Source organism: Semicossyphus pulcher, unplaced genomic scaffold, assembly GCF_022749685.1.
Source record: "Semicossyphus pulcher isolate SPU_LCO1_2020_fin unplaced genomic scaffold, fSemPul1.0.p SCAF_3, whole genome shotgun sequence".
In the NCBI taxonomy this organism is placed as follows: domain Eukaryota; kingdom Metazoa; phylum Chordata; class Actinopteri; order Labriformes; family Labridae; genus Semicossyphus; species Semicossyphus pulcher.
In genome coordinates, this window is record NW_027211704.1 from 11,491,825 (window position 1) to 11,504,408 (window position 12,584).

The 12,584-nt window shown below is 39.7% G+C and overlaps 1 protein-coding gene across 8 annotated transcripts in view; it reads left to right on the forward strand.

The window, feature by feature from the left end:
* atp2b2 (ATPase plasma membrane Ca2+ transporting 2) overlaps window positions 1-12,584 on the forward strand; it is an 87,300-nt gene that overhangs the window by 45,518 nt on the left and 29,198 nt on the right. For 3 of the 8 annotated variants that reach the window (XM_069678716.1, XM_069678709.1, XM_069678712.1), the window contains exons 4-11: window positions 164-421; window positions 1,080-1,205; window positions 2,876-3,001; window positions 3,426-3,458; window positions 5,848-5,940; window positions 8,240-8,281; window positions 10,878-11,042; window positions 12,183-12,397. In XM_069678716.1, coding sequence (XP_069534817.1) covers window positions 164-421; window positions 1,080-1,205; window positions 2,876-3,001; window positions 3,426-3,458; window positions 5,848-5,940; window positions 8,240-8,281; window positions 10,878-11,042; window positions 12,183-12,397 — 1,058 coding nt within the window. The remainder of the gene's footprint in view (window positions 1-163; window positions 422-1,079; window positions 1,206-2,875; window positions 3,002-3,425; window positions 3,459-5,847; window positions 5,941-8,239; window positions 8,282-10,877; window positions 11,043-12,182; window positions 12,398-12,584) is intronic. The other 5 variants (XM_069678714.1, XM_069678715.1, XM_069678710.1 and 2 more) reach the window with 4 other exon arrangements.

Here is a 12,584-nt window from a genome sequence, read left to right on the forward strand (position 1 = left end):
CTAAGTATGAAGCATATAAACCTGTGTATAGAAACTTGTGAGTGTTATCCGTGTGTGTCGTCAGAACACTTCAGTCTATATGCATGTATAAAAACACAGTGTGCTTGCATATGTATAACATCTCTATGATTTTGCTCTTCTTATTCTTGTCACCAAACTGCAGCCTGTGGCGCAGCAGCAGGTGGGATAGAGGACGAGGGCGAGGCAGATGCCGGCTGGATCGAGGGTGCAGCTATCCTGTTGTCTGTGGTGTGTGTGGTGCTGGTGACGGCATTTAACGACTGGTCGAAGGAGAAACAGTTCCGTGGGCTGCAGAGCCGCATCGAGCAGGAGCAGAAATTCCAGGTGGTCCGCGGTAGCCAGGTCATACAGCTGCCTGTGGCTGACATAGTGGTGGGGGATATCGCACAGGTCAAATACGGTAGGTGTGAAGAGTCGAACAAAACAGGGCTTTTAAAATCCATGGAAGGTTGGGACTTTGAGATGGTCACAACCTTTCTCCTTCCTTGCTGTCTACAATCAATAAACTCGCCTTGATTCTGGATTAATCCTTTGAGGTCCATTATACCACTAATGTTTCCTTTATTTACCTGAATCTTTCTGGGGCCAAAAGGTCTAACTGACACCTTTTATTCATGTACCATTATGTAAGCTAGTGCTGTTATTTTTGTTCAAATTCTTAACATTTGACACATTGGCATCTATTGAGCCTTTTCCTACCACTAAAAAACTTTGGTATCAACTTTGGTAACAAATCTATATACATGTACTGTATAACATGGCCTTATTTGGAACTTCCCAACACTCTTTGATAAGTTTGATGTGGCTGACGTGCCCACTGACTGCCTCATTTGACTTGTCCATTGTTCTGTGTAAAGCAATTTTCACGGTTCAGTAGCTGAAAATAGGCTTTCACCTCATTCCCAGAGCGGGATTAAAGTTATGAAGTCCACCTTAAGCAATTTAATATATTTAAGATACAGTATGTTAATGTTGAGTATTTAATTAGCTGCAGACAGACTCATACACGGAGAAACACAATCAATTCCAGAGATGTAAATATATGCACGTTGTTGCAGGTGACCTGCTTCCTGCTGATGGAGTGTTGATCCAGGGCAATGACGTAAAGATTGATGAGTCCTCACTGACCGGAGAGTCCGACCATGTCAGGAAGTGTCCAGAAAAGGACCCCATGCTCTTGTCTGGTATGTTGCCAGTTGATGGCTCAGTTTGCAATGCATGCCACATGTTTTCTTGTCAAATGTTGTCCTGTCAAGGAGATTGTGCAACTTAGGACTCTGTCCTTCATGTCTTACATGTCACTGTTCACCTTCTCTGTCAAAACAGCTAAGTGTTGAGTTCCCTGCATACAAATGAGTGTTATTTAAAGCTCCTGTGGGGAGTTTTTTTGCTGGTTATGAAACAAACTGAAATGAATTCTGATGACTCTATATGACCTACAAAAGCAAACCAGACCAACAGCGACAAGATTGATTATTTCTATACAGTTATTTTTATGCCTGAAAGCGCTGAAGGGGGGCAGGTGTCAGACGAAGCGATTAACTGCACACTGCCTTCGTTTACATTTCCGAGGGAAAAATGTATAATAAGTGATACATATGACTGTTAAAGAAAGCAGGATGAGATTTTTTGTTAAAAATCACCACTTAGCCTGTACAGGACAAAATCAGCAAAGAGATAAGAGGTACGCCAAAATCAACAAAAACCAAAAGTTCCTCACAGCAGCTTTAAGATTAGTGTTTCTTTACAGCTTAAACTGTGAATGCTCGCTTTTTTCTGATGCAAATTTGTCTTTCTGCACCAGAACTCCACTTTAGAAAATAAAGTGGGTTGGTTTTTTACACCTACCATACTAAGTAACCTTTTACTTCCATCCACTGCCTTCAAATGATCAACAGAAATGGAAACACTAAATATATGCATAACAGTCATAGTTTTCACCATATAATGTCCACTGCCAACATTAACACTTTCAAGTTTATATTAAGGTTTGGCCGACATTACTTACCTTATCAAGTCAAAGTTTTGTCCGCCTACATCTTTTTCAAGAATCTGTTTGTAAAAAAAAATCAAATGAATAATAAGTCACAGTGATAGCTTCATCTCAGACAGAAGGAAAAAGGCTGTTAATTATAATGTGTATATCAATGCAGAAGAAACTAGCGACAGTCTGGAAGACACTCTCTTTTCATCTGCTTCCATTCTTTATTTCTTTCGTGTTTTCTGCAGCAGAGACACTAGAATTTGCAGCTTTATGCTTCTTAGAAATGAAGAATACCAGTGATAACAGAAAAGTGGGTTAATCTCGTCTCACATCTCAGTGTTTTTTTTCCTGTGGATAATTAGCTGTGTGCCTTTTTGCTGCCTTTTTTAATTAGCCTCACACTCACTCACATCGACTTGCTCTCTCAAAGGTTAATAATGTTCTCTGTGTGTATAGTTAATATCTACATATGCACAAAAGTGTGGTGCAGTCTGCATGTTTTATCAAACAACTCCAAAGTATTGAATTGAACAGAATAACACGATGAATAAGAACAAGTTGCAGACTTTTGACTTTTGTGATGTTTGTGGTACTAAGGTCAAATGGAGCAATAGAAGCCCTTTTGACACATTCAGTTCTCTGATTTTAAGTCAGTGAAGCAAGACACTTCTTCTAAATGTAGTTGTCACTGCAATCGGAGTGAGTTGTTTTAGTATATACTGTGCTATGAAATTGGAACACACTCTAAGCAGGTGAATGCATCATAAACTACAATAAAAATGGCTAGTTTAGTGTTATGAGGGCTAGATACCTTACATAGATAACCCAGTAACAAGTCATTATAATAACTCTCTGCTGCACTTTCTCCAGGGACCCATGTGATGGAGGGGTCAGGGCGCATGGTGGTTACTGCTGTTGGTGTTAACTCTCAGACTGGAATCATCTTCACCCTGCTGGGGGCCGGCACAGAGGAAGAAGAGAAGAAAGAAAAGAAAGGTATGATCATTATGTCGTTAAATAATCTTTTAGAAACACGCTCCATAAGATTTTTTCTGCCGTTGCTTCAGCAGTGCAGAGGTAATTTTTTTTTTTTCTCAGTGTTGCTCGGCAACGTACCCTTGAAAAAGCTTTTGTCCTTTCATTACTTTATGTCCTGAAAGTCTAACTGTGTACGCTTGTTGCATAATATCAGTGTTTTTAAATGTTCTTGTTATCCGGAGGGTTATTGAAATACACTCACAAATGTCCAACTGTTTAACTAGGTATTTGTAGTACAGTACCTGATAGTAAGCTTCTGTGATCATCTTTAATACTGTATTAAATAAGTAGTGGTGGTACACTTGTGAGCTGCAGTGTCCAGGTTCTGTGGGTTCGGGTGCATTTTATTCTTACTCTCTTATCCTTCCAAATCTACTCCAAGGAGGGGCAGTGGAAGACGGACACCAGAATACAGGTAGAGTATCACCTTTCTCTGACCCCTGGGAGTGGTACTTGATCCTTTTGACCTTTAACCCTTAATGATCCCCTATAAACCACCAACGTTACTCCTCACCCATTATCTGTATCCAAGCAACCCCCCCTTCCCCTTGCGCCAGTGTAAATCCTCACTTAAAAAGAGAAGCCTCATCATCACGATACTGCATCTTTTTAAGTGTTGACAGATGACACATTTCACAGTGCATAATCCTCTCCCTTATAACAGGCACTGCACTCATCAAACTAACTAGTTGGCATTCAACATCAGTCCTGTTTCATAGACTTATTGAATGCCATGAATAAAAAAAAGCCTGTCAGACTCATGTTATTTCTGTTTGACAGAACAATGACATGAGAGCGACAGCCTCGCAGGTGTCCAGCACATGTACCAACAGAGTAAAGAAGATAGTATAACATTTTATGTGTGTACATAAACATATTCTAACATCAGTGATTTATTCCCAGTGTTACAAGTGCCTCTTCAGACAGCTGCTTGCATGACTAGCATGCTACCTGTTTATAAGCATTTTGATTCAGTGCTGTGTCAGAGCTGTCACTTTATACAAGACAACAGAAAAGCCTGTCATCCCATTGTGGATTATAATTCTTCCTCTGATTTGAACACAAACAAAGCGTGTTTTCTTGTTTTGTCTTGTAGTTGTAGTGTGTCAGCAGTATGCTCTGAATTTAGTTGTAGCTCAGTGACCATATGAATTATTTCCTCAGGTTTGATTTAAATTGCAAAGGAGAAATTATTTGCAGTTTCTGATCAACCAAAGACAAACTATACAGTCTCACACATCAGCTGTGTCCCAATCCAGGGCTTGTAGCCTTAGAAGGAGGCAGTCCAAGAGGATGCGCCCTTCATAGACTAACATAACATAATTTGTTTCAAGGGCCCGTTTTTTGAAAAGCTAGCTATTCGATTGAGTTGAAACCAAAAACTTTGACGTTTAAAAGTGTATTTCTCGGCCGCGTAAGAGTCCGCCGTCTTGTTTGAATTGGAGCACAATGAATCACGGCATACGTTGGGCTGCAAAGGATGCACCTGATGGATCCTTCGTGGCCCAGGAAAAGGAGGGTGCATTTGTCGGTAGCTTATGAAGGAGCCTTCGAAATGGGATGCGCCGGTGTGACGCAATCAGCCTTCAAATACGGCCTTCGAAGGCTGCGGCCCCTGGATTGGGACACAGCTATAATCTGGGCCCAGGGAGGCGTTCGGTGAACTATTTGAATTCTATCATTCAATGACTAGCCTTTAATAATAATACATCCTTCTATGATCACGAATCAAAAGATGCAGATTTGATCAAAATTGATATTATTATTACTATTATTATTATATATTGATATTTTCAATGTTTCATTGGTTAAGATCTTACAGAATAATACACAGTCATCAGTAATTTGCACTAAACTCACTAGGGTGCCTGTGTCACACAAGAAAACAATTCCTTTTTATTGAGGTTACAAAGAAGGTTATTAATTATAAGAAGGAATTTATAATGGACTGACGACAAAACCCAGATACGGACAGAAGCCAGTCCTTTAATTGAATTTCCTTCCCCAAGGTTTCATAATTGATGTGACTGTTGTAAAATCCTTGTGAGTAGAAAACCATAAGCAAAACTACAAACATGTCAGAAACCTTCTCATATAAGTTCACAACCCCATCACTTAGCTGGTTGGCACATGTGTTTTCCCCTGACTAATACATGGGCTGTGTTACGTTCTGTTTTCTTTGCAGGAGAGTTTAATTTCAGACCCGCTATGCAATACCTTTTAGAGGGTTTTTTTTCTTGTTTTTTTTTCGTTATGCTAAAAAATATTACATGAATAACATGGTTTAAACAAACTTCACATTGTAACAAATACACAAACTAAGATGACAATGAATGCAGTACATGACACAAAGCACAATATAACATTAAATAGTAAAATGTTGACATCCAATATATTTAGTATATTGTAACAAAATGTATAAAATCAACCTACATTAGGTCTTTATTGTAGCTCTTGTTTCACATTTGTTATATTCCCATATATTTTAAATCAGATTTCATGTTTCATGTCTGTCCAATGTTACACTTGTTTATTTTATTGACATATTGACGTTAAGTAAATCAATCTAGTGTAATACATGATGATTACATAATACAAGATACATTACACATTTTCGCCCACCCTGATCTCAACACTAGACTTCAGTATGCATAAACAGATCTATGCTGAATCTCTTTAATGTGCTATAACCATGTTATTTCTGTTCATTGTCCTGTGTGTGCACGTGCGTGTGTGTGTTTGTGCGTGGGCGCGCGTGCGTGTTTTGTTAATTCATGTTCGGCCTTCATTCTGTTACTGGCTAGACTGCTCCCATCCCCCTATCCACCCCATCGCAACTATAGCCACGGATGGGGCTGCAGGCATTAATGCCCCTGGCAGTGCCAGCCTAATTAATGGTAGGTTGACAAAACCTCTGATCTCTGACCTCTTTCTGTCGTGACTTTTGACCTCTTCTAACTTCCCTTTTCTCCAACTGCCCCGTCATGGGTACTCACCTCCTGCTCTGCTCTACCTGTTCTTTCAGTTGTGTCAGACCCCTTTGTATCCATCCTGTCAAAGCATGTCCTGTTTAGTTGGAGAAAGTAGTCTCATCTTTTTCTTCTGTGTTTGCTATCCTTTGTCTTTATATGCTTTAAATGTAGGTTCTACAGAGCTCTAAGCACATAAGTTATTCTTTTGATTTTTATATTCATTCATAGGAAAGATTGTGTGAAGGATAGCATGGAGAGAATTTGTGTAGTCTTGAAACATTGAACATTTCAGGGAAGTGTGGGTCATCTTTATATTTTGGTTGTTGTACAGAGTAAACTACAACAAACAAGATTGAATGTCCTTTGTCATTAGCAGGACATTAGAGGTTCTGTAGATGGTTGGTAGCTTTTAACAGAGCCAGGCTAGCTGTTTCCTGTTTGTGGCTTGGGCTTAGCTAAGCTAATTGGCTGCTGGTGGTAGCGTGAGCACTTACATGAGAGTGGTGTCTATCCTGTCATCTAACTCTGGACAAGAAAGTAAATGAACATATTTTCTGTGAATTGTAAAAATGATCTTTAAACACTCTGTAGGACTCTTATTTCTATGACCTTGAGGTGATTGTAACATTAATACAGATTTATGACAATAATAAGACCCAGCTGAAGCACAGTGACAAAGTATTTCTGTAGGACCATCTCCTTCAGTTGGCCGTCCTCTGAGATCACTTAGTGCAAATCCTCCAGTTTTGTGTTCGCTGGACGAGATGCAAAACATTAACCTCCTTCATGGCTGCGCCGCGTTCTCTCTTATCTTTTGTCTCCTTGGAGAGCAGCCACAGAATGTTTGTACTCAAGGCAGGAGGGGCGTGCCATTTGCACTGTAATGATGACCTTGTGCTGTCCTGGGCTGGAACAGAGCAATTTGTCATCTTCAGCTTTATTGTGACTCCAGGGAGCTGGCTAATGTGGAAGCGGAGGTGAAACGAGTCATTTATTCGGCACAAACACGCAGAAGACTCTCAGAGATTCTGGTCTTCCAGCTCCACCTGAGTAATTTTTTCCTCTGTGACATTTGAGTACAGAAAGCTGAAAGATCAAGTTGTGCCATTTTAACAGCGCATGTCTCCATAATTACAGCCAGGGTAGATAAAGGGATCAACAAAGCAGTATATGATAAATGCTAGCTTAGTTCTTTTGACTGGTTTTGTTAACATTGTGTACATACTTAGATTGAAAGCAGACGACTTTTGTAAGTGATACATTCTACATGTGCGATTCTGAGAACACATTGGCTGTAGCAGCTCTACCAGCAAGTTGGTTCTGCAATTTAAAACAATGCTGTTTGTAGTTACACACATTTAACCTAAGTCCACTCCTTGTGTAAGCAGAATGCACGGCATGATGAATCCACTGTCCCTGAACTTAGATTTCGATTTTCCTCCGGTTGATCTTATGTAACTTTACCATGTGGGAGGCTTTTCCTTCAGGCTCTCTCTCTCTCTCTCTCTCCCTCTCTCTCTCTGTATTCACACATCTCCAGTCTGCTTCCCTCTAAGTGTGTGAACTTGCATGTGCTTTCTGAATTTTCTTCCTATGCATGCTGTCCCTTTGTGTGTTACTGTACGTGTCTGTGTGTGGTTGTGGTGAACTCTCCCTCACTCGTCAGTTTTCAATGTAATGCTGTATCTGCTATGTCTCACTTCAAACCTAACAAAATAACCTGTGTTGATAATGTGTGTGGATTTACATGTGTTCGTAGCGTGAGCAGGTCATTCAGAACATCTTTTACAGACAGAAAATTCAGCAGAAAGTGTGCTTTTTTAAAAGTTATTTCACGTTTTATATATGTCTCAGAAAGGACCATTAGGCATTTTAATTACCCCGTTATTTGCTTATAAAATTAAATAACATCTATTTTTCCTCCCACTTAATACGAGAAATCTGCACACTGAAGTATAAGTTTGTGGTTAGGCTTAACTCTCCATTAAACTTGGTTTCATTCCCCCTTGCCAGTGGCTGTAGCTTGTTGTTACATTACATCACTTACATATCACAAGCCTTTTCTATGTGACTGTCACAGAGACGTTGTATTAAAAGTCATTTTCCTGTCTCCCTGTTTGTGATTTTTGGTTCTCACTGTGCGTGTTGTCTCTGTGGTAATTACCTGTTTACCTGTCTGCCTTGGTTATTTTTGTTGTTATTGTCTTGTATGTCTCCATCATAGGTAAAATGCAAGATGGCAATATGGAGAGCAACCAGATTAAAGGTAACCAAACCATACCTCTCAACCTCTCCTCCTCTGCCTTCTCTCTTCTTCCTCCTCCTCCCCTCCCTCTGTTCTTCTTCTGCTTCTTCTCATCTTTTCCCTTCTATGGTGTGTGGTGTAAGCTCTGGGTCAAACGCAGGTGGAGAATCCTCTATTGCTTTATTTAATTCTTCCTACATCATATATTTCAAACCTTCACTGTACGTCACTGTGCAGTGCAAATTCAGATTCCAAGGGACTTTGTCCGACATAAACCAAGACAATCTCAGGAAATCCAAGCATTTGACCCAGGTTTCACCTGCACTCATATTAGGGTGGAAAATCCCTCCTCTTCACTCTTGTCTCCCACCGACATGTTGTCCCTGGTATGTTGTTGTGTCGTTGTTCTTGTTGTGGTGTTGACTTGTCTTGTTCTCTTTGAGATACAAAAACCTGTCCCTCAGCTGTTGTATCTGCCTCCCTCAGACTACACTTTTCCACATGAAACACCCCAAACTCTTGGTCCTCTCCACAAACTATATACCACACCCTGGTTTTGCCTTTAACTGTTTCATGACATTTCCCTTATACAGTATAACATGCATTTTGTGGTATTAAAAGGTTACTGTGACATAGTTGATGCTGCCCTTTAGGTTTGTAACTATGTAACTAATGTTTTTTTCTAAACTAAAGTGATTCTTTTAAATATCTTACTGTTTCTGACACACAGCAAAGCAACTGAAATCTAAATATTATAATAATTCAGTGATTGATAATTGCATCTTCATTTGCTTTGCTAATTGCTTTGCTTGTCAGGTGAAAAGACCAAAAGGTTTTACTCATTTAAGAAATCAAACTTCTAAATTGTTGGCATCCTCAGCCATACTTATCGGTATTTACTAGAACAACAAGTCTAGGAGTCTATCCACAAGTCTACCAAGTCTGAGCATTCATGTCATGAAGAAATACATAGCCTCTCTTCATACAAAAGCATGGTGAGATGAAATGACAGACACAGAAAAGTCAGGGGGGAAAGTGTCTATAAAGACTGTTTATAGTTCCATGTGAATACAGGACAAAGTAGAGCTTTCAGAAGATAAACCTTGGTGTTTGTTTACATAAGATTTTATTACCTTGCTCCTCTGCTGTGTACAGTTGGATACAGAAACTGTCTGTCTTGTGCGATTGGGAGGAAAAACAAAATGCACAGCCAGACAGCCAGAAAAATGTCACACATTAAAAGGTTTTTAGTGGGTATCAAACGCATGCCTCATTGTGATTGGGAAACTAATCTGAATTGATTCTTGGCAATGCTGTACGCGAGGCACTGCACTGTATGTGTGTGAGAGACAGGGAGAGGGATGGAGGTAATTGAGGATTAGATTTACAGCCCTTACAGTTTGAAAACGTGAATGATTGTTTTTGCTTCTCAGTAAAACAATTTCTACTGTTGATAGAAAATTGCTAGATCTCAGACTATAACATAGATTACACAAATGTAACATCACTTTGTTCTTTAAGCTGATGATGATTCACAATCATTTGGGTTTGAAATTTTGGACTTATTTTACCAGTTTTATTTTGTGCGCAAAACAAAGACACACATGTCCAATGCATGTAACAGTCTGCAGCCTACAGTACTTGTGTTGTGTGTTTTCCTCCCTAAGATGTTGTTTCAGTAAAATGTAGAATCCTGTTTATTTTCAAGGTTCTCCTGATTTGGGATTTCCAATGATTACTTGCATCTCTTAATTATGATTCTAAAAGATGATCTTCCAAAAATGTGAATTACATTTGTATTGTTTTTTGCGATCTTATCACTTCTTTAATAGAAACCTTATTTACCCTGGATCTCTAATTTGTCTTTCAGTATGATATAAAGTTGATTGTACAGCATTGCTGCTATTAACACATATGTACATCCTGGTGTTTATTGCACATCACTCAGCTTGTTTAGGCTTAAATATATATCTGGCTTGTTTTGATCATTTAAATCCCTGACCTCTTCAAGGTCATTTCGAGCTGCCGACCAACTAATAACAGATTTTCAGTTACTAAGCCACTTTTGACTTTCTTACTTTACACCTTTTAAATATTTTCTGGTTCTTTTTTGGTTTCTGGTTCTTTGTTTTTCCTTTTGGGGAACACAGTGAGTTTTATTTGTGTTGAGGAAATGTGCCTCTGTATGTACAAGGCCTTTTTTCATCATTCACATGACCTGGACTTTAGGACCTCTGAATTATTCATGACTAACTGTAAATATGTTTGTGATTGAAAAAAAAAGACGGTGTTTCTAAAGCAAACAAGACAGTATTGTACAGTATCATGAATTTTTAGCTGTAATATAGAGAAACAAGATTCACACCCGCTTTGATTTAGCCATGAAGACCAAGCAGGGACAAATAAACAATTCCTTTTATGTTATGTGACAGCTTTATACATACCAATTATTTTCCATCCTGTCATGGGATGTCGTATGATCTCTTTTGGTTTTTAAATCCAAACTGTACGTCTGTACTGGAGCTAGTGAGTGTTGAAGCCTGGCTCCCTGTTCACTCCCTTGGTCTCATCTACATTCCTAATGCTGCTGCTGTCTGTTTCTTTGTGGTGTTTACAGTAAAGAAGCAGGACGGAGCAGCTGCCATGGAAATGCAACCTCTAAAAAGTGCTGAAGGCGGAGAGTCCGATGAGAAAGAGAGGAAGAGGGTGTCCGCTCCGAAGAAAGAGAAGTCTGTCCTGCAAGGGAAGCTGACCAAACTGGCTGTCCAGATTGGCAAAGCAGGTACAGTGAATTGTACACAGACAGGTCCATCACTCAGTCAGGCAGTTAAATCAGGGATAACAAGGTACTTAACCATCATCCTGTCAGTCAAAGCAAGGTGTTGCACTGATAAGACTGCTTAAAGCAATAAAAGCAGTCTGAACTGTGGAATTGTAGACGTTCACTTTATTTTCCCAAATGACCTGTCCTCTAGGCTTTGATGAGTCGTCATAATGGGAACAAGTGAGACTAAAAAAGGCTGCTTGTTCACTTGCAATGCATTTCCACAATCCGAGTTGATTGTAATGTCAGTTAAAGTAATTTATGGCACCAAGAGTTTACGTCTTAAACTCTGCAGTGGGTCTGTGCCAGCAAGTATTTTTAGTAACAAATGCCCACATTCCATTATGCCCACACTGTGGGTGTCCTCCCAGCAGAAACATAGCAGGATTACTGTTTAACAATAGATAGCCATGAGTATTACATACCTAAAATACTTCATACGAAAAAGAAAGGGTTTCTGGACCAGGAATGATGGAGGATTTCTTAAAACCAGAATCACAAAAAACTAAAAATATACTTTGATAGCTGTTAAGGGACTTAAAATTACCAAACTGCCAAGATTTATTTTTCTTTCAGGGGCTGTTTGCTCTCCTGTTTTTTAATTAGTAAAAGGCTCAGGGTTTCTCATTTTTGAGAATCTGTCAAAGAAGTCTTTTTTTCTGGCTGTGCTGTTTCATCAGTTAAAGTTGGCCTGAGTGATTGAATGAGGACATGGTGTCAGAACAATGAAGCACCGAGGATGGATTAGCATTAAAGCAGCAATTTGATATCATATGGCCTTTCCTGCAGGTCTGACAGAAAATCTTATAACACTTGAGGGCATAGGGCACAAGCCTGTATTTACATGACTGTATTCTGCTCTCTATCTGCTCTCTACACAGTCTCTCATAAGACACACCTGGTCTGTATCTACCTGACACCAGGTGTGCCTCATTAGGTTTCCAAAATCAAAGATGTACTTAAACACGAAATCTGTATAGTACTCTGTACTGCACTGCTTTTACGCAATGCACATGGTCTACTGTGTTTAGGTACACAAAACAGAATTTCCACAAACACGTCATTATAAGTCTGATAACCTTTCGTATCTCCCTCCAGGTTTGCTCATGTCAGCCATCACAGTCATCATCCTGGTGCTGTTCTTCGCCATCGATAACTTTGTGATGCAGAAGCGCCCTTGGATGCCAGAGTGCACTCCTATCTACGTCCAGTACTTTGTCAAGTTCTTCATCATCGGTGTGACTGTGTTGGTGGTGGCCGTGCCGGAGGGGCTGCCTCTGGCTGTCACCATCTCCCTGGCCTACTCTGTCAAGGTGAGGAAGAATGAACGCATACATTGAGGCGCTGCTGTATCTTTTGCTGTAGGGGCTGTCAGTTTACACATGGTACACATGTGACTGCGTCCATTTATGCTTTGAATGTCATTTCTCAACCTTGAACAGGTTTCGAGAAACACCTTGATTTCTGTTATTTTTGTATTTCTTCCGATTGGGATATTGT